This window comes from Manis pentadactyla, chromosome 8 (genome assembly GCF_030020395.1).
Source record: "Manis pentadactyla isolate mManPen7 chromosome 8, mManPen7.hap1, whole genome shotgun sequence".
In the NCBI taxonomy this organism is placed as follows: Eukaryota; Metazoa; Chordata; class Mammalia; order Pholidota; family Manidae; genus Manis; species Manis pentadactyla.
The window spans coordinates 13,715,489-13,737,949 of NC_080026.1; the positions used below are offsets into that span (position 1 = coordinate 13,715,489).

Genomic DNA, 22,461 nt, shown 5'->3' on the forward strand with positions numbered 1-22,461 from the left:
CCGGCGATTAACTGCCTGTTAAGGTGGCAAAGCACCTATAAAGCACAGCTGAAAGCGAGTCTCACAAGTTTGCTCAGGCAAGAGGATCACATTCTGCACACTAATTCCTAATGAGGCGTTCATTTTCCAGTGAGGCCCCTACACAACAGGACCTGTGTTTTCCTCTTTCAATGCCAAGTGAATATTTTTGGCTCCATCACTCAGGAGCCCTGAACTAGGGTGTATCTCAAATTTCAACAGCCACAAGGACTTAAGGGTACCATATTCAGAAACAAGAGACTGAAGAACAAACCAAATGCTTATATCACGGCAAAACTCTGCTCAGGAATTCCAACTATTCTGCTGAGGAGGCCGGCCTCAGAGCTGACCCCCTGACTCTACCATGGGTCAGTGCCCTCTGCCCGGCTGGGAGAAATGGGGACCAGGGTGGGAGGAGCCCGCCCCAGGCAGTGGACAGTGCCTTGTCTTCTGGCCAGCGAAACACAAAGATGGACAAAAAAGATATGGTATAAAATGCAGACTCTAAAATCAATGTGAACACATGGCACTTTTTAGGACTCAAATTGGACACGATTTCTTTCACTTGCAAAATCCTTAACAAGATGGCATTTTTGTAATTAAATTCCCATGAAAGCTTGTATCATCTTCTGATGACCCTGAATCATTTTTACGTCAGCAGGACTATCCTATCTTGAGACCATGAGCAAATTAGTTGTGGAAGGTGTTCATTTTAAGAAAACCCAACTGACACTCAACAACATGAATTTATTGAAAACATCAGTGAGATAAGGTTGCCTGTAAAATGGATCGTTTACAGGAATCTTTTAAACAGTAACAGTCTGTGGTAACCTCCAACGAGTTCTACACAAGGGTATAAAGGGCATATAAAAGTGTAGGCAAAGGGTCTGTTTGTGTTTATACAGAGGATCAAAGCCTAATTGGGCTACCCCGAAAATGAACTAAGATACGATATGAAAAAGAACTTCCAACATCTGCACTCTCTGGAAGACTCATGCCAGAAGATGATCATCAAAAAACCCCAACAAAGATCCACGCACTGCTACAGCTGTAGATGCACTCATCCCACCAGCTCCTGGACTTGCCATGGGAATGAGGAAGGAGATATCTAAGCTGGCCTGTGCATACAGTAAAACAACAAATTTGACTGGATCTATACTGTTGGAACTCAATCAAGAATTTGGAGAAGTGCAAATTGTAGCACTCCAAACTCTTACAACTACAGACTATTTACTGTTAAAAGAACATATGGCATGTGAACAGTCCCCAGGAATGGGTTGTTTTAATTTGTCTGATTTCTCTCAGACTGTTCAAGTTCAGTTGGACAATATCCACCATATCATAGATAAGTTTTCACAAATGCCTAAGGTGCCTAACTGGTTTTCTTGGTTTCACTGGAGATGGCTGGTAATTACAGATATGCTTTGGTTATGTAACTATACTCCTATTATGTTAATGTGTGTGCGCAATTTAAGTAGTAGCTTAAAACCTATACAAGCTGAAGTTACTCTACAAGAAGATATGTCAAAGAAATAATCAATCTTCCCATGTTTTCTTCCGCCTGCTACTTCTATAGCTTTTCTTCTTCCTTCCTAATTACAACCCTTAAATAGAATTCGTACCTCATATCAAATTTACCGAGTATCATAATTCTTCCAAGTGGTAAAGATACCTCAAGACAAATGCTGGGCATAGAAGCCACAGGGCATAAATCTGCATAGAAGTAAAAAGCTAACCTTTTCAAACAATATGGCTTCTCTCTCACTTACCAACTTCACATTTCCCTGTATAGCCCCGGAAGATGACTGGTTAGCCAGAGACGGGTAAGATTCCTCAAGGGAGGAACAACCTAAGACAGGCACAGTCGCAGGGGGGCCATCAGGTGAGAAATTGGGGATCAACAGAGGTGAGGCTTAGAACCTCACCCCCCCTGTTCTGAGAGAAATCTTCTGCATACGTGGATGTTTTATTGCCCTGGTCTAGCTTGGATTAACACATAGTCTACAGGCACACACCTGATCATCTACATTTGCTCTCTTACAACACTAAACTATGTTTTCTACCTTTATCTTGTATCTACCTACCACTTCAGCATTTTATTAAAAATAATAATAAAGAGAGAAATGTGGTATCCATATATAAATCAAGTATAAAAACCAAATGAGTATTCATATTTGAACTGACTGTTTATAGTTCATAATGCATGAGCAAAACCGAAAGTTTCTGTGATGACTGCCCTTGTACTGTTCACCATGTAACTTATTCATTATGTAAGAATTTGTTCTCCATGTAAGAACTTGTTTGTTATGCCTCAGAAGATCGGAGACTGACGAAAATTAGGCTTGGGGTGGATTAATGATTGTGCATTGAGCATTGACTCCCCTATACAGAATTTTATTGTCGTTAACAACCATTTGATCAATAAATATGAGAGATGCCCTCACAAAAAAAAAAAAAAAAAAAAAAAAAAGGACAGACTTCCAATGGTAAAATAAATTAGTAACCGGGATGTAATGTATAGCATAAGGAATATAGTCAAGATATTGTAACAGCTTGGTAGGGTGATAGCTGGAACCTAGAATTATGTATATAAATGTTCTACCACTGTGTTGTACACTTGAAACTAATGTAATGTAATACTGTGCGTCAACTACCCTTCAATAAAAAATAATTATTTAAAAAAAAAAACAAAAACAGTAACAGTCTATGTGCAAAGATTCAATTTACAAAAACTGAAATGTCAACTTGCCAGAAACACAGTCATTCCATAAACAGGGCTGTTTATACCATTTTATGTATGGCAGATCTGCCACTCGAACCCACGGGGAAGTGCTACACAGGCGCTGGACAGCGGCTGGAGGGTTTTAGCAATGGATCACCCCCTCCCCCATATAATTCTGCACCAGTTTAGAGCCTCTGAGAGAAGGGTGACAGGTCAGTGCACACAGAGGCAGTTCCCTGCTTCCAGACTGCGACCTTTTCACACATTACACACTGATGGCTGAAGCCGGGGAGCTGAGCACATTAGCAACACCAGTTCACACCTGTGGGTGGACCCTTCCTGCTGAGATGGCTGAGTGACATGGCAGGGTGGCTCAGCTTTGCTCGTACACTTGTGTTTATCTGTGCAATTTATTTCTTCATATATTGGCTTTTCCCATCTTTTATAAAAATGAGTGGAAATTTATAAAATGAAAGTGCCAACATTAGAAAGCAGCAGGGTTCTTGTAAATGTCACCGAGTTGAGACCAAGACGGAAACCATCAGATGTGGCAGGCAGTGATGTCTGAACCGACCCTGGAGGCCCACCAGACAAACCCCACTCACCTGTAAAACAGAAGAACAACAGTGCACACAAAATGCTGGAAAATTCTGAGCTATTTTATCTAAAATGTTAATTATGAGTTTTACGATTTTTAAAAAATTTTTTGGGAATAGCTTCCCCTCTCTATCCACTTTCTAATACCTGACCTTGTAAGAAAAGCCGTTACAGTGGAAGCAGGCCTGTGTTGGGCTGGGCTGGGCTGCCCCCGCCAAGGGCCACAGAGAGGCTGGCCCCCAAGTCCTCTGCCTGAATGAAAAAAGCAAGCCCACACCCCCTCCTCCACCTTCTAGGAACAGGTCTGAGATTGAGAAACGCCAAATTCCACAGCCTTCGGCAGTTATTTCCTTCCTTTGCTGAGGGAGGGGACACCTTCTGTTCCATAGAACAAACTGGCAGCAGCTAGCGATTCTCCACTCCCAGACTGGGCCGTTATTTCACCTAATCCTCAGTGTGAAGGATGAATGAAAACAATATAGATCGCTCTTACTGAAAAACGTCAAGCATGGGGAGACAAACCCCAGGAAGCCTCCAGTACCCTCCAAACTGCTGGAAGCCAGTGCGGGGCCTGGCCCAGCCACTTAGCGACCTTACGACAAGGAGGCCAGGCACTACCCAAACGCACACTGAACCCCACAAGTCCTCGCTGGGAACACAGCCTGAATTGTTCTGACCTTTCCTTATTGTTCTCCACTTGGCAAAGTCTTCCAGGGGCCTGCAGGGTTGAGGGCCTGCAGCAGTGGGCAGGCCAGGGCTGGGGTCAAGGAGAGGAAAGCTGTGGGACGAGGCACCAGCAGGCCGCCAAGCGTCACATAAAAACGTTGCCTCCCCCACATCAGCCCAGTTCCCAACGAGCTACCTGCGAGCGGTTAAAACAAGTCAGGAACCAAATCTGAGGACCCCAGAACACCCCTCACGCATTACAAATCCTACTGACTGCAAAACCCTACTGTCACTCTCCGAACGAGGATTACAGATGAAGCACGAACCTTAAGTTGCCGGGGAATTCTTTAGGCAAATAAAATGTGCAACCGCCACTGAAACATGACTTCACTGAAACATGAAACCTAAGTTCTTTTCTAGCCTTCATATCTGTAAAGTAATTACAAAATAACTAAAATTCTATCACTTAAGCATCCATTTCATACTCTTATCAAGACCAAATGTATAGTATAAATTAGTAATATATTAAACAGTTAATATTAACAATTGGCTTATCCCAGCCCTGGCAGCATATTACATCTATGGAACACTTAAACCTGCTGGCTTCTGGGCAAAATACTGTGGGTGAATTCTCATTTCATCTTGACAAGAATCCTTGGAATGAGATGATTATGATGTCTGCTTTATTGTGGTGGAGGTCCATAGCCAATCGGGGTCAGTCAGGACTTAACCCCTGCAGCCACGCTCTTAGTCGAGACAGGAAGATCCTGACATATGTTACATAACATGGCATTTGTAAAGCACTTCCTATGTGGTGCTTCATGGCCCTTCAAATTCACAAATGTACCTCACACACAACTAACCTCTGTGAGGCAAGCATCACTCATGCCGGTTTTACAGATGAGGAAATAAGGCCCTGGGGAGGTTACACCACTTGCTTAAGGTCCCACAGCTACTGGGAGGAAGGGACAGGATCGAAAGACAGGGAGTCTGGCTGGAGCCTAAGTTCACGACTCCTATGCTGTCGCCTCCATTAAGTCTCCTTTAAAAATTCCGACTACTCAGGCACACTGTGAATGCTGTTTTAGAACAAGAGTACCAGAAAACACGTTTCTTCTCCTGAGTAATTGTTTAGCTTTCCCCCACGGACAAGAAGAAGAATCTACAGTAACTGTGGTCACATGGCACCCTAAGGCCAAAACCGTAGCTCAACCTAGTGAATGCCCAGAACATTCTGGAAGAAAATCGATGCAATTCCTCATGTCCTATCCCTGACTTAATTTTTTCCTATCCTCATGTGTAGTATTTTAAATAAGCTTCTTCAAATCCTTTCAGGAATGTATGCTATAAATAACATAAATTCAATCTAAAAACAATTCCCTTAAACAGGGAAGACATAAATCACATTTCATGAAGACTGTGATCTAAAAATCTATCAGATGATCACAGCTTTTTGCAGCTGTCACTTCTAAAGTGTGCCGAGAATGCTCACAGTTTTGATAGATCCTCTTACACACCAAGTTATTTAAAGCATGTGCAACAGGCTGCTCTTCCTCCTCCCTGGAAGGGCTGAGCACGTGCTGAGGGGGGGACGAACACGCAGGACACGACCCAAGGGGTCGGTGTAAAAAGGGGGAGTTGTCACCAAACCATTCTATTCAAGTCCACATCCGGTCCCCCAAAAAAGAAAGAATCCAGTATCATTGCAGAAAGAGTGTGAAAGAGTCAAGTAAGATTTTTCATGTGAGTGCAGTCCTTCCGGGAGTGACCGATGGAAAGAACAAGCAACGGTGTTCGTAGGAGAAGATGTGCTAAGCTACTGAAATGTGGATGAGAACACGTCTATATCCTGGAAGCAGTTTTCCTGTTTTGTTTTGGAATAAACAGGAAGGAACTGCACTAGGATGATGGACTCTACGTACAGCAAATGCAGCAAGATAAAGGGAGTGAATAGAATTTTACTAAGTAAATAGTCGAGCTCCCGGTTCACGTGCACCTGAGGTGTGCCCTGTGGGTTTTCAGCGGGTCCCACTCCTTGCTCCTCACGTGCCCGGCAGGACAGGGACATGCAGGCCAGCTGACTTCTGTTGTCCTCTCAGCCGACAGTAAGCTCCAGAGCATCCACGTCAGGGCAAACCCCTGGGTCGGCTAGCGCAGGAAGAGACCAGGCTGTGGGCAAACCCAGCCCTTAGTTCTCACCGCCAAATCTCTCACAACTGTTGGGGTAACCCCCACACCCGTCTCCCTTCTCCCAAGAACCCTGGTTACCTCCTCTCCCAGTGTCCTACATTACCCTATCTTGCACCTTCCCTTGCAGGGTCCTGGGTCACCTCACACCATCACACTCCTTCCAGAGTCCTAAGCTACTGAGGGTTCCCTCCACTGCCCCCCCGGACCCTGGATTCCCCCTTTCCTGGGTCATCCCCTCACTCACACCCTCTAAGGTCCTGGGTTACTTCCCTGCCGGACCTCAGGTTCCTACACCGAGAATGACCAAGAGCTTATACCTTTGTTTGGCCTGGCAGAAACCTGGATTTCCACTAATCTTTTTTTTTTTTTTTTTTTTATCTCTCATGTTTCATTAAAGACAAAAATTAGAAGCAAAATTGGCAAAATATCGACATTTGTTAGGACATGATTGTACATACTTAAGTGTTGAGTTATATCATCCTCTGTTATTTTATGGAAGTTTGAAATATGTTGCACAGCAAAAGTTGGCTAGAAGTATTTTGAAAGCTTTTGCTTTTCTGACAAAGAAGATCAGATCTTCCTTCTCTGATGCTGGCTTTAAAACCAGGTGAGATGCCCGGAGTCACACCATCTCTGCTGTAGTCATGGATCAATGTCCATAGCTGCTTACCGCCAGACTTCTCCAGGCTTCTTGTGATGTGACAAATGAATCTCTATTTGTCCAGGTTCTTGGTAGTTAGATCTTCTGTTACTTGCAGCCTAATGTATTCCTGGTTATAATAGCCAGGTTAGCTAGTTTCTGCTAACCTGAAGAATATAAATGTATCTTACCATGTTTTTTTTTATATTAAGGTACCATTTTTAAAATTAAGGTATACAATCTTATGAAGGTTTCACATGAGCAACACTGTGGTCACAACATTCACCCATATCATCAAGTCCACCCCCACACCCCATTGCAGTCACTGTCCATCAGCGTAGTAAGATGCCATAGAGTCACTACTTGGATTTCCACTAATCTTAATACACTTTCTTAAAATGCACACTAGGAGTGCCTTGACAAGGACTTCCCAGTGCCAGGGAGATGCTCAGGACCTCCAACAAACCGAGTATCATAGGGGCCCGACAGCAAGTCACTGAGCTTTTCTGGACAGGATACATTTAGCAAATTCCTAAACACCAGTCCTCCACATGCCCCAAGAAGCAACAGACAAATGCTTTTCCCCAAAATTCTGCTGAGATGTACAGACACAAGCAAATGCCAAACTCAGTCCAGTAAGTTTCAAATTTAAATTCTTACCAAGTGACAGCCTTCCTCTCTCCAAAAAACATAAGGTATTTTTGAATGAACAAAGGGTCATTTTTAAACCAACAATAAGGCATTCTGTTCCTGAGGGTGCATGCACTGTGCTCTGTGGCACCTGTGTGTGTGACGCTCAGCCGCCCATTGGCCTGGGTCCACCTGAAATTGGGAGCAGGGACACACAGAGTCACAGAGTGGGAAATTAAAATAGTTCTGTGGACACAACAGGGCAATTTTTAAAACATCAAGGAGAATTACAATCATTACCTGACTTCACGGCCCAGTAAGGGGACAGGGGTGAGTGCCCCCTCCCCCAGGACTGGCCTGGAAAGGTCCCCACCCCAGCCAACAGGACTAAGCCTCAGACTCAAGCTTCAGAGGCAGCCGGGTCCCATTCAGATTTTGGTCCAGAATTAGACAAGAGTGGACTGTAATTAGCATCTCAGCTGAGCCCACCTGCTCCAACGCGCCTTGGCAGGGAGGGCTACGCAGCTACACAACCTGCTCAATTTACAGTGAGAAACCTCCACCCTATTTTGAAATAGAGGCAAGATGTTCTCAATAATAGCACTGGCAATAAAAAAACATAGTATTTACAATGACTAAACGTCTTTGAATATTTACCAAATAAAATAGCACAGACAACATAAAAGAACACTTCATGAAGTATGTTCAGTCAGGCTTCTGACTACTGATCATGGGGCTCCCCCTTCCAGAAATCAGGGCAGGGCCGCCCTTGGGAGCAGCCCCAGTAAGGAGGATTTCCGAGGGGATGGCAGGGGGAGGGCACAGCACATCCTAGGGCGGGCAGGCGGTGCAGGGAGGGAGATGTCACAGACACGACGATGGGGCTGCACAGGCCTGGCGGCCGTACCCACAGCACGTCTGGCGGCTAATAGCTGTTTCCAAAGTTGCAACCCAATGCACCCTCAGTGCGTGTGTGGCACCAAAGACTTGGACAAGTCTCTACGCCAGCCTGGAATGCAGCAGGGCAGGACCTGGGCTCTGACAGACACAAAGGAACCAGAGGCTGGGTCCTTAGGAGTGACTGGGTTCCTAACACACCTGCTCCAGCAAACAAGTGGCCCCCAAACTATTCTGCAAACTGTCATCTACCCTAAAAATAATATGGCCGTGTTTTCTTTAAACCCACCTGTCCACTCAGTCACTAACACCTGTGGGACAAGCACCAGCCTAGATCGGTGTGGCTGGTGGCTACGAGGACGGATGGCACAAATGGAGAGCATTTCCTGCATCACAGGAAGTTCTACTGGACATCGCTAGACAGTTGCCGTACACACAGGGTGAAAACAAGAGACAGGGAAACTTCTAACCTCCAAAGGCCAAAATGTGGGGAAAACAGCCTTTTAGTAAATAAGCAACATGAACAATCAAATCTGTAAATTTTAAGAACTACAAGGAGAATGGCAAAGCGACCCGCAGGGGGCAGGGGTGGGGAGCTCTGCTTAAGAGACAGGGATGTTTGCACATCAGACGGCAGATGCTGACCCAGAAGGCCTCTGGTCCTCTACGAAGAGTGAGCTCTGACCCAAGACAGACAGTGGGCTGCCTGGAGTGTGGAAGCGGGGCCCCGACAGTTCGCGACGGCAGGAGGTCACCCATGAACACCCTTGACCACCTCGGTTTGGGCTCCTGCACGTCAAGCACTGGCACAGAACAGTAACTGGGGGAGGCCAGACTTCATGGGGGCCGGCACCCACATGTCACGGCTGTGGGGTGCCCCTGGCAGAGGGACACGGGCCCAAGGGGCTCCCGCCACACTCTGGGTGGCCCAGGGACCACGGGGCCCGGCCTGCCTCACCAAGCCGGCCGAGGTCAGGGAGGGCAGTGCCTGGGCGCCTGGGGCAGAGCCACTGGGAGGAGACGCACTGCGGGCGGCTGCCTCCGTGCGCCCCCTGGCCTCCCCACCTGTGGGGGCACAGGATGCACCGGCGGGCTCCTGGACACAGGGCGGACTTTGAAGGGCTTGGCTCCAAACATCAGACAGACACGACAAGCAAGTGGCCCCAGGTGGGGGCGAAAAGGGACATTTACACAGATGAAGCTCTCTGCTCTCTAAAACCGGTATAGACACATGCTGCAAGTTTTCTAAAAGCTATGTGTTTACAAACAAACAAATCCAAGCTAAAATGATTGTTATCATTTTAGACAAATGCCTTAAAAATCTACTATACTTTTTTGTCTCTTTAAACTCAAGATAGGAACCATCCCCTTCTGTGATGACATTTGATGACTCTGGGTCATCAGCAGGGAGATGCTCCGGGTACTGAAGATGCACGACTGGCCCGAGTGACGAGGGATGGCACTCTGGCCTGCCACTCCCTGCTCTCTGGCTATCAGCTGTTGTCATCTCTTCCTGATGATCTGCAGCTTCCAGTCAGCAACAGGCATGAAAATCACATTTTTGAACATAAAGCTGACATGCGGACTGCAAGGGTCTCTTCAAGCAGGAAAGCGGAAAAGCACTTGTGCACGGATCCAGGCGTCCCGCTTCTGCAATGTGGCTGACAGCAGAGCAGGGCAGGAAGCCGTGCCCCAGGCAGTACGGTGACGCTGCTCAGAAAACAACGGGTCCTTTAAAAACAGGCAGGGGAGCCAAAGACAGACCGAGGAGAGCCTGCCTGGCAACCCCGTCAGCTGGCACCGGAAAGCCAGGCTGCTCTTGGCTCAATCTATACCCAACAGACTTGTATAAGCTTAAATAAGGGTTCCAAGAGAAATAAGCAGTATTCACGCAAAGCTTCGGGCTGCTCCGTCACCTTCCCACACCCTAGAGGGGATCACTCTGGGGAGCCTCCCTTCCAGCTGTGGCTGGAGACAGGCAAGCTCCATTCCAGAGGGCTTCAGACACAAGGCACCACCGACCACACCCAGAAGGGAGGAGGTCCAAACACACCCAGGAAGCAGAACGATGGTTTTTATTTCCTAGGGTCCCTGGCAATCAGAAACACCACAGCACGGCCCACACAGGCAGGGAACAGCCAGGGCGCTGCTCGGGGAGAATGAGGAATGTGAGCCGACCCATCCCCTCACGCTGTCATGATCAGGGCCTGCTGGTCCATCTGGGACCAGATAATGTGGACCCCATGTGACCTCACGTCCTGGACCTCACGGTGCAGGATACATATGTGCAAAGTCCCACATCTGTAGACATTCCTCACCCAAAACTTCCTCCATGAGATTCAGCCACAGACCCGGAGAGCAGGAGGGTTTGGGGTAGTAGACACTGGTGGTCGGTTTTTGAAGGAACACAGAAAAAAGGTACCAGAGAGAAAAATGCAGAGCAGCACAAGGTTGCTTTTGCTGACACTCCGTCCTTGCACAGCTGCTGGGGCCCTCTAAGTCTGAGAAATAGTGCTTAGCTTTTTCTTGATTTAATTAAAAAGTCTCTCAAACTCTTGGCTGGTGAAATTCACCCTAATGCCTGCAGTGTGAACTGCTTCTCAGGCGGCTCAGTGGTCTGAACGAAGGTCATGCATGCGGCTTTGGAAGGGACGGGCTGAGCCATTATTCATCTTTTCATTAAGTCTGATGACAAACTTCCTTTTACACGTCTCTTTAGCCACTGACCCAGCAGATGCTCAAGGGCAGAGGTGGGGCCCACACTGAAGTTCAGGACTGGTCTTCGGGGACAAACACAACACTCACACGAGGCCCTCAAATACAGCCCTTCTCTGGACTTTTCTTCCAGAAGGAAAAATCTTCAGCATTGAAGATTAGAGATGCCTATGTGAGCCAAGTGGGTGCTATTCCTACTTCTAGCACCAGCAGCCTGCCACCCTGGGCACCTCCCATGTGTCACTCTAAGTGGGGCCCTTCACGCAGCTCCTCACGGGAGCTATCTGTCTTGAAGCCGTAAGTCACCTGGGATGTTAGGCAAACAGCCCTGGCCTCACCCCAGACGAGACGAATCAGAATTTCTAGGAGCAAGTACCCCAGCCCCAGCGTTCTTCTTGTTGGCTTCATTTAGGCAAAACTGGCTTTTCCCATTTAGTAACCACTGCAATCCTAGAAAGCAGGTACTGTTTACTTTATTGGACAAGGAGACAAAGGAACTTGTCCAGAGCTGCTAAGCCAGACAACAGCAGGGCAGGGATTCAGACCTCCTGGCAAAGAACAGAGCTGTGCGTGGACCGACTCGGCCACACTGTTACACACGACCCAGTCCGAAGTGGATGGAAATTGCTCTGTCCCCCAAATTATGCCTGTAGTGTTTGAATGGGTCGGGGAGAGCCTCCATAAAGAATTAAGGGAAAGATTTAAGTCTCCCTGTTTAGCCCCAAGTGTAATCCAACCCCGTCCTGACTCCCGGAACCGGCGGCCACACGACCAGTGCCCTCGGTGTGCTAACTAGCCTGGGAAGCTGGGCCGGAGGGAGGCCACCAGGAGGCTCTGCGCTGCAGGCCTGTGCTCCCTGCTGGGAAGCGCTCCCAGCCTCTCCCTAAGTCCGAGTTAGCTGATTAGCTGTACACACTATCATTGGGCTTGTTAGGAAATAACGAGAAGCATTCGGAAACACATCTGTGCAAGAGAAATGGAAGTCCTATACACTGTTTACACACTAGCACACAGCCCAAAGATGCGTATTATACACTCTCGGTTACATCTATTAAACAAGACTCATAATTCAAAGTCCTATGTTTCTCACACCAGTACAAATGGACAATTTTGAAGCAGCTATTTATTTGTACTAATCCGACAAGTAACTAACTCAGATCTTCAATAAGATGTGCTCACCTCAGGCCTCCCTCCCATTGAACACACATACCCCGCCCTGTGGGAACGGACTTGGCTGCTTGTATGCAGTATTTTAGGGAGACCCCCCGAGGACTGAGCCCTCCTCTCATTCTACAAGGTGGGCCACAGCCCTCCTCCCGGAGCGCCTTTGACTCATGTGACACCGCGCTGGGAGGGCCCGACCTGCTCCCTGCACGGCACACAGGAAGACCAGGTTGGTTAGGAAATGGGAAAACGTAAAGCAGAAACTACCACCTTATTTAGGTGTTTCTAGCAGACATTCAGAACTGCTGGTCTAATTCAAAAAGATTCATATTTTATTTGCTTCTAGAAAATCTTTAAGATTTGGGAAGTTTTAAAAGCTCTAAATTTCAGATGCCTCATGAGAAAACAATAGGACTACATGCACCCCAAGTCCTTCTTAAGACAGTAGGTCAAAACGGGGGCTAAAACATCTAGAAAGCTGGCCCAGACGACAGCCGGGGATCCATGATTACCTGTTTCTCCCCACAGCGTGTCGGTGCCATCGATGTCCATGTCATGCTCCTTTCCCAGTCCCAGCAAGCACTGGACCACCTGTCGGAAGGGGCAAGGTGATTTAATGAGGTCACAGCCACACGTCCTTATCACACCCCATGTACCAAAGGGGAAACAGTGTTGGTTTTTAACCATGATTATCTCATGCTGCACAAGGAGAGAAAATATAATGAAAGCCATTTTCAAGCATAATTTATATGCTATTCACACTTTCACTTTGAGAAGAATAAAAAAAACAATCGGTGAATTCCAGCAACAATGTTCAGGATTACTAGGTACTCAGAATACCAGTGATTCCAGCATGACCCAAATACGCCAGCCTCATCAGCAAAGGACACGGGAGACGGAACAAAGTGCCATTTCCGCACACATCGCCAGAAGACGGTGAATTCATTTTTTCACAAAGACAGAAAACAAGGCGATGCATACATTTTTAATAAAATAAAATAAATAGTATTGTCCAGATGATTTTCCTACCGACAGAATCATTCCTTTTTTTCTGTACAGGAACCTTCCCCACTGAAGAGCAGGCTGGGCCACAGGTGTGACAGCAGGAGCGCAGCTCACTGGGAAACGGAGCTATTGGAGCCCCATCCGAGAGCCAGCGCTCACCCTGTGCAACAGCAGTGAGGGGTGAGCACGGCAGCGCCACCTCCCCGCTCCCAGCCCACACCCTTTGCGGTAGGTGAGGAATGGCCTGGGTGTCCGCATCCTGGCCCTGGGAACCTGCGAATGTTATCGCGGACGGCGGGAGGGGATTTGCACATGCGATGGGGAGTCCTGAAACGGACGTTTATCCTGAGTCATCCAGGTGTGCGTCTCATATACTCCTGACGTGGCCACAGCTGACCTCCTAGGAGGGACAGGAGGAAGCAGGGTCAGAGGAAGGAGGAGACGGGATGACAGCCCAGAGTTTGAAGCGAAGCACGCAGGGGCCACAAGCTGAGCGAGGCAGCTTCTAGAAGCTAGAAAGAAGCAAGGAAACGTTCTCCTGTAGGGCCCGCAGAAGGAACACTGGCTTCCTGACACCTTCATTTCAGCCTTCTCACCTCCAGAACCGTGAGCAAACGGGCATGTGCTGTGTTCAGCCCCTAAAGTCGGTGGTTCGGGCAGCATTCGGGAACGAATCCACCACTCAAGGCTTCTGGTGAATGACCCCAGCCCTTCCCCGTGGAACAGCTCCTGCTGGGGCTGCTTCTGGACAGCGTCCCCCCAGCCAGCCGGACCACAGTGGAGTTTGACACCTCACGCGACTAAGGTCACACGGACACACGGCGTTCACCGTCTGCCCTGTGATGATGTCACACTCTGGACCCACTCAGACTTACGGAACAGTCTGAAAAGGAAAAACATCTATGTTTTCTGATATGTGTATTTAACATGCTATCTCTGTAAATGGGCATTTAAAAAATATTTAGTTGTATTTTAAAGGAACAATGACAAACCCATCACATGTTAACACAGCACGTTTTTATGAAAAGTATCTTTTTTAATGAAAAGAGTATTTTTTCCAATATTAAAATACAGGTAAGCAGACTGCTATTATTGTTTCATATTTCTGTAAATCTTCTTACATTTGTCTTAAGACAGCTGCATTCTTTTACATGTGTGTACACGTGCCTGCCTTGTGTTTTAAATGCCAAGCCAGCCAGCTTTGAATCCAAATTTACTTTAAGTCTTTGTGAGGAAGAATCTTAAATACTGGCAACCCTAATCGCTTGAAGATAATACAGAATGAAGAATACATGGTAGAGAGCGGGGAGAATATTAAATTTCCAGCTACACAGGTCAGGAGATGACAATTCAATTGTCCAACTGAGGAATATGGACAACCCACCAGAAGTAAGTGCTCTGCTTATGCTGTGAAGTTCCCCGCCAGCACGGAACTGCCGACGACAAGCATGCTTACCTGCTGTCAGAGCAGTGACGATTTTTAAAACACCTCCAAGTATAAGAACAACTCTAGAATTAGGGTTCCATGTGACTGTTTGAAAAGACCACAAGGACAAGAGAATGAATCAAAGGGAAAAGCAAGTGTTAAGACAGCAGGGCTAGAGGGAACCGTAGAGAGGGAGGGCAGCAGTGCAAGCGGCACAGAAGGTATCCCCTGGCCTGCGTGCGCGCCGGCCACCGCGGGATCTCCTCACACGGCAAGGGTGGCCTGTCAACAGAAGACCTTCACACATGGTCAGACCACCCGCCATCCCTGAAATCCTCGTTTTCTGTCATTCCTTCAACATGTCCCAGGCTAGCAATTTAGAAGGTGACTGGCAAGCCCCGGACCCACACGCCCTGTTTTGGTGCCCAGAAAACCCGCTGTCCCACTCACCAGGCCATGGCCCATGCTGGCAGCCGCCGTGAGCGCCTGCTGCAGGGCTTGGCTCTTCCGCAGGGCACCTGGCTGCACAGGCACTGCCGACCACTCGCAGGCCAGCAGGTACCGGAGAATGTCACCGTGGCCCCTCAGTGCGCTGTGGACCAGTGCGCATTGGCCTTTCTTATCCAAGTGGTCCACCTGTGGGAGGGCAGGGGAAGGCCACAGTGTAGCATCACCTCTCCTCTGAGAACATGAGTGTACCACAAATGCTGTGTGCAAACCCCGTCCCACTGCAGCGGTGCATGGGGTTCACAGTCCAATGAGGCTTCCTAGTGAGCACCAAATCTCTATTTGAATTACTTCGTTGTAATGTAACTCCAGGCCCAAGTTCCCTGTGCAAATCTAGCAATCACAGAACACCTCCCCACTCCCTGCATCTCTCGGACAAAGGACTAGAAGCTCCGGGTTCTCTGGGGAGTGTGTGTGAGGACAGAGGACCACATGAGGCCAAAGCCCCAGACGTCCCAACTCCGCCGCCTGCACAGACACTCAGAGGCATCTGCTGTGATGGGCTTGGGTTGGGAGGGAAAGAGCAGGTCTTTCATCACTGAGTCAGGGAAGCCACAAACAGGACGGGTCTGCAAAACCAAGCAGGGGACCTGAGATGCTTCAGCATGTGAAGTGTGCCCGCAAAGCCGGGAAGGCCTGCGAGCCACCACCTTGGAAGTCTGCGTGGTGTTACCCAGCCAAGAGGAAGCAGACAAGGTGCCATTCCCTGACTATACCCAGGAACCCTGGGCTGGAGAGGGAGAGCAGGGTCCAGCCTAGCCTCACCCTGCTTGCAAATTCTGGGGATGCTCGGCACTCCCTCCCAGAGGTTTTGCAAGAGCCACCTAGGCGACCTCTGCCTTCCTCCTGCCGAGCTTGCAGCTGTGGTGGGAAGGCGCCTGAGAGCTCCTGAATACGGAGCCACGGTTCGCATCTGGAGCAGCAGGTGTGCTGATGGGCACAAATGCACCCACTGGGAACGCTTAACATTTCCCCTCTTCCGTGAGCTAAAGTTCATTCCTCCCAAATGTACTTTTGAGAGAAAAAACGAAAAGACTCCCACGGTTACTATAAGCCTAATGTCTTTTTGTTGAACCTTAAACATCCTAATTAACTTTGAAGACAAATACCAGCAATTTATTTCTACTGTTATTCAAAAGTACTTCCCCACACCCTAATGCTTCCGGTAATAAATCTAGAGTTCACTGTGAGCGTGACAGTGCTCTCATTTAATCTGTGAACACCGAGAGTCTCGGCGTACTTTAACAATATATAGTTAGGTCATATTAATGTCAACACACTGATTTATTTAATGCTCACACAATAGCCCTGTGGTAGAGACTGTGGCTATACCCATTTTACAGAGACACCTGAGGCACACAGACTCAACAACCTGCCCAGTGTCCCAGCCGGCTAGTGGAAAAATGTCTAGCTGTCTGTCACAAATGTCTGAACTGTCTAGCTCCTATAGCCATAGACTCAAGCCCATGGCTTGTGAGACTCACAAAACTCACCTCATTGTTTAAAGAAAGACATGAAATGGAGTAAGAAGAAAAGGGGGAAAAATATCAAACATTTAAAATCCTTTCAACCAACCCAGTGCTGTATTAAATTCTGATAGCCACTTTCAGGCTTTTGAAAGGAGGGTCCTACTTATGCTGTGGGTGGCCAGGGGCATCGCTGGTATCCTGCTACCCTTGGGCAGTATTAACAGAGAAAGAGCTTATGAATAAAACACTCGGCCCCTCTCTCTCCAAGGCTGCACATCTGTGCGCCCACATCGAGTGACATCGCGCACTGCCTCGCTCCTGCAGCCCCACCCTTTCTGCTCATGTGGCAATTTCTGTTTTAACTCAACAAAACAGAAGGGAGACTGGTCCAGCTGACGCCAATTCTAGCAAGGATGTGAAGACACTCGCCCACCGCCCACCCCTCGGGGAAAGCCGCCTGCTTACCCTCGCCCCCTTCTTGGCCAGCAGACACACCAGCTTCATGTGGCCGGCAGCAGCCGCGTAGCAGAGGGCAGTCATGCCATTCTCCGACATTCCATCCAGGCAGGCTCCAAATTCCAGGAGCAGAGTGACCACTTCCTCGTGGCCAAGGTGAGACTGGACGCACAGGATTGGGGCGTTATTTAACACTTCCGTCCTGTAGTTCACGTTGGCCCCTCCCAAAATCAGGAGACGGCTCACCTGTTGGATAATGTCCCACAACAAGATTAACTTCCCACATAAACATCAGTCACAACATTTGTGGAGTGGACCAGTATCCTCATTTCAATCCACTGGTTCTCAAACTTGAGTGTGCACCAGTGTTAGGTGGGAATGCACTGAAAATGCACTTTCTTGGTGGTGGAAATCTAAAATGGTGCAGCTGTTATGGAAAACAGTATGAAGGTTCCTCAAGATCGAGCAATCCCACTTACAGGTATATATCCAAAGGAAATGAAGTCAGCATCTTGAGAAGGTATCTGTACTGCCCTGTTCCCTGTAGCACTATTTACAATAGCCAAGACATGGAAGCAAATTAATATGTCTGTTGGGCTGATGAATGGATAAATAAAAGTGGGGTATACACACAATGGGATGTTACCCAGCCTTGAAAGGAAATCCTGTTATATGCGGGTGAACCTTGAGGACATCAGGCTAGTGCAACAGCCAGACACAAAGGGACAAAGACTGTAGGGTTCCAGTAACTTAAGCACCTACAGTAGTCAGACTTAAAGACAGGAAGTGGGTGGTGTTACCAGGGGCCGGGGAGAGGGGAAATGAAAGTTGTTCAATGAGTGCAGTTGTAGTTTTATAAAATGAAAAAGTTCTGGAGATCTGCTGCACAATAATGAGAATATACTTAATACTACTGAAGTCTACACTTAAAAATAGTGAAGATGGTTAATTTTGCTTTTTGTTTTTTACTAAATTTAAAAAAATTTTAAATGTAAACAGCACATCCCAGGCTCCACCCCCTGGATTTTGATTCAGGATGTCTGGAGCAGGACCGGAGAGAATATGCATTTTTCCTGAGTTCCCAGGTGACACAGGGCTTGTTGGGAGGACCACACTTTGAAAAACCACTGTTTCATCTAAATTAAATAGAAATTAATTTTTTTCTATAATAAGCTAATAACCATAGAATTAAGTAATTAACAGTGAGATAGCAAAGCCCAAAGTAAATGCAAAGGCTCTTCTCTTCACAAGGAGGTCCACCTAAAAGAAAAAGCGGAACACGTGCGAACGTTCACGCACCCCTGGGACTGTCAGCAGCGCAAGCCTCCCCGATCATCATCTGCTCTTCAACTCCTGCTCCCACCATCCACTACACTCCTCGGACCCAGACATCAGGGGATGTTTTCCATCTAGAGATTTTAAAATAAAATCACTGAATACTTTATATAGATTCTAGCTCTACTAATATTTTCTTCTCATGTTCAGGTCATTCAAAATACGTCTTCTAACATCTATTAAGATGCCCGTGGTGTTTCTTCACACAATTCCCTTCACGGTCCTGACCAGCATCAATCACTCCCCGACAGACCTGACGCCAGCTGCCCACCAGGCATAAGAACCACAGAGACGGTGTCACTTACTTGACTAGAGACACACAGATCATTAAAAGATGCAGAAAGAACAAGGCATGTAAAATTCAAAGTATTAGAAATTAATAGTACTAGGCAGTGAAACCACACTCAGCATAGTGAGATAGCACACAGGTTAGAAGCCAAACTGGGAGCCCGCAGGGACCCAGCCCCACAGCACCCTCTCTGCCCTCCTCTCCTGCCACCCTTCCCTGGCTTCCCCCACTGTGGCCACGCTGGTTCCTTTGCTTGTCCTGCAGGCAGGTCCCCACCTCCTTTACCCCAACAGTTGCCCCTGCCAACAATGTCCTTTCCATACATAGCAGATGATGGACTATTTCCTCCAGGTCTCTTTTCCGATGCCAGGACACAAGAGTAAAGTCCCCACCTCACCCCCATTTAGATCACCCCTCATTCCCCCTTGGCCCCCCTGCCCCCCACAGAGCCAAACCTCCTGCATGTATCAACCCCAGACACATCCATCCCCTCTGCACACACCATTGCCCAGCTTAGCCACAGCAACCTACACCAGATGCTTGCTCTAAGATTCCAAGGTTCAGAGAAAAGAGGTAAAATAAAAAGGCCCTCCACAGACACGGGTGGCACATGTGTCAGATCCGCCCCACCATTAGGACCGTAGTTTACATTTAAGGGCAGATCATGCACAAGTGCCAGGCCACTCAAGAGCCAGTACTGGGCCAGCCAGTTCCACCCATCAGAGGGACCGCCTTTAGCCCCACCCAGGTCAGCATCAGCCCAGCCTCCCGCTGCCAACCAGCGATTAGGGACGAAAGGCAGAAAACACAGGGATGAGAAATCAGAAAAGGCGCCCCCTCCTAACACTGACACATAACACGTGACCTTGTGCACACACCCTCCTCCCCTGCTGAGCCTGCCCACACGCCGTGCGGGTTTGCTCTTGAAAATAGTGCCAGGCTCACATATGACTGATTCATCAGTATTTTTAAATTTTAAGTGTTAAATAAAAGTTAAGGGTGTTTTTTTTAGAAAATTTCCCTTTGAGTAACTACCATTTGTACAGAAAGCATCGAATAAGGATGGTGAAATACTTGGGATTTTATCAAGGCCTAGGTTCTTGATTAGTCCTCAGCAACAGGAGCACAGAAGAACACTAGCAGCGTTTTCAGAACATACACAAGGTCACTGAGGGCCAAGTCAGACTCCAATCACCACAGGACAGGCAGGAATAGTTTGTAAATTTCCTGCACGACTTTGACAGGCAGTTATACTCTCCCGACTCCCATCAATCTCTTCCCCTCCCGAGATCCATGAGCCTAACAGAAAAAGATGATAGATTAAACAGTCTGAGCTCTCAATCAGCCCCTTAACTTGCTGTGTGACTTTCAGAATACTACTCAACTTCTCTGTGCCTCAGGCACCTCCTAAGAAAACAGCAGTGTGCTACCCGATTCTACTTAACAAGTACCCATTGCTAATAATGTTGTAAAGTGTGTTTTCAGTACTTTTTTGCTGAATACCTTAGAAGGAACGTGCTTAGGGGCAGAGCTTTCCCAAAGATGTCTGTCATCAATTCACACCTTATCTGCTTCCTGGGAAAAATGTTTCCTTTGTTGGTGCAATGCTGCGGTTGTTTTTCCCACTTAGCCCCCAGTTCGTGTGTGGAGCTCCTTAGCCCTGCTGCACATGGAAACCACCTGGGAGCTTGACAGTTTCCAATGCCTGAGCCCCACTCTTGGAGATTCTGGCTCAGCTGGAGCCTCGAGTGCCCCCGAGTGACTCCAGCTGGCAGCCAGGGTGGTAAACATGTCAGGTGACAAACGCACCTGGGGTGCACCAGCGTCCTCAGGCCAGGCACGCTTCCAGCGGGTGATCTGGGGCAAGCTCCTGAATGCCCACTGTTTGCTCATCTGAATCACTGAGAGAGGAGTTCCATTCACTGGGTTGTTGTGAAGATTAAAAATGAATGTCACACATACCACACAGCACTGAGCATCCTGTAAGTGCTAAGTACATTTTAATTGCTATTGTTAACAACTGTCTCTCATGGAATTTTTAGAAGTGACAAGAGCCCAGGTCCCTGACCTGGAAGGCACAGGAGGGAGCTCAGTCCCAGGGCTTCCCTGGGCTGTTGACCAGCTCAGAGAGGCAGCGAGACCTCGTGCTTCCCTGGGGGCAGATGTGAGTCACCTGGACCCAGAGTCACACCGCAGGCAGCTCGTCTTACCACCACCAACAGGCACGTCCAGAATTCCTCAGGTGCCCACAGCAGACTCTCAGCATCCAGAAGGCAGGAGAAGCACTAACAAAACACACCCACGTGACCACATGACACAGGCCAAGTGTTTCTCCAAGAGCCGTAACATCTCAAGGAGGTTTCTGATCACTCTCTGAGCAGACTCTTTGTTACCTCCATTTCACAGGTGTGAAACTGAGGCTCAGAGGGGATAAGGCACCGATTAGCTCTGGGCACAAAGCTAATTACTGTCACCGAGCAGTTGAGTGGCTCTAGCTAAAATTACTGTGTCAATGAAGGGGTTTAAATGGTTCGTCCTATACATTTCTGCCAACCATCAGCCACCACAGCAGCCCTCCCTAGATAACGTTTGGAAATGGCAATATCATGTGTAAACTCTGGATTTAATGAACACAAGAAAATTAAAAAGGGGGCTGGGGAGGTAGGCAAAGGGATGTGATCCCGAGGAACAGAGCGACGCGGGCCAACAGGGCCACAAAGTGGGAGCCTCGGGCTTCTCTGTGAGCGTCCTGGAGGCTCATGGCGGCACAGCCACTCCAAATGTGTACTGCCTAACCGCCATGCGGAGTACGGCTGCGTCCTCTCTGCCGAGGGAGCTTAGGCCGGAGCCCACATCCAGCCCCTCTCTTCCCCTCCCTGCCTTCAGCTGAGGGCAGACTCACAGCCTGAATTCTGCTGACTCCCCAGGCTTGGGGAGCCCCTGGCTGGCAGCCACTCTGATGGGACAGTGTAAGCAAAGCAACCCGCTGGACAGGCGCCAGGCAGCACTGGTGGCCAGGACCCCAGTGGGTCAGCCAGGGCCTGGGCCAGCATGACTCTGGCTTGGTAACAGGAGGCCACGTGGTTAGGATCACTGGCATGCCACTAAAATGAAAATCCATCCACTAAGTCGTCATCCCAGGGTAAGTCACATTAATTTATCAACGTGGCAAACTGCAATTATTGTTCAAAATGACATTCACTGCTGTATAACAACATTTAATACTCTCTAAAAAAAGGTCCTTAATTGCATGAATAATTTTAAATTACTGTAATTTGTTCACGATTCGGTGAAAACCTTTTTTTTTTCCTTGAAAGATAAAAGAAACAGAAGAGTAATGGAAAGCCTTAAAAATTCTATAACCAAGTTGCAGAATTTGGGGGACAGTGTTGAACTAGTTGACACTGGAATTCTATAAAGCAAAGTAAAGATGAATAACTCTTAAAATCACAAGTATGTTAAGAAGGAAAGTCTATACTCCCAGGAGGGTCAAGCTCATTACATTACTATGCCACGCCTTTTAATTTACATTCTTAAAAATTCATATTCAACAGACATTTTCCCATTTGCTTTTCTCCATATTAAAAAAATTGACTTCTGCAACCATAATTCATTAAAACAGTGAAAACAGATATTGTCACTTTTATTCTTACTTCTTTGCCATCGTTATAAAATTTTATTAATTTTGGAGAAGCCAAAAGATGTACTTTTGGCAGAAATGAAAGATAACAACAA

General features: G+C 47.7%; 1 protein-coding gene across 14 annotated transcripts in view; it reads right to left on the reverse strand.

The window, feature by feature from the left end:
- TANC1 (tetratricopeptide repeat, ankyrin repeat and coiled-coil containing 1) overlaps positions 1 to 22,461 on the reverse strand; it is a 224,211-nt gene that overhangs the window by 15,600 nt on the left and 186,150 nt on the right. For all 14 annotated transcript variants that reach the window (XM_057505538.1, XM_057505535.1, XM_057505534.1 and 11 more), the window contains 3 exons: positions 17,112 to 17,348; positions 15,121 to 15,306; positions 12,752 to 12,830 (listed from right to left, as the gene is read on the reverse strand). In XM_057505538.1, coding sequence (XP_057361521.1) covers positions 12,752 to 12,830; positions 15,121 to 15,306; positions 17,112 to 17,348 — 502 coding nt within the window. The remainder of the gene's footprint in view (positions 1 to 12,751; positions 12,831 to 15,120; positions 15,307 to 17,111; positions 17,349 to 22,461) is intronic.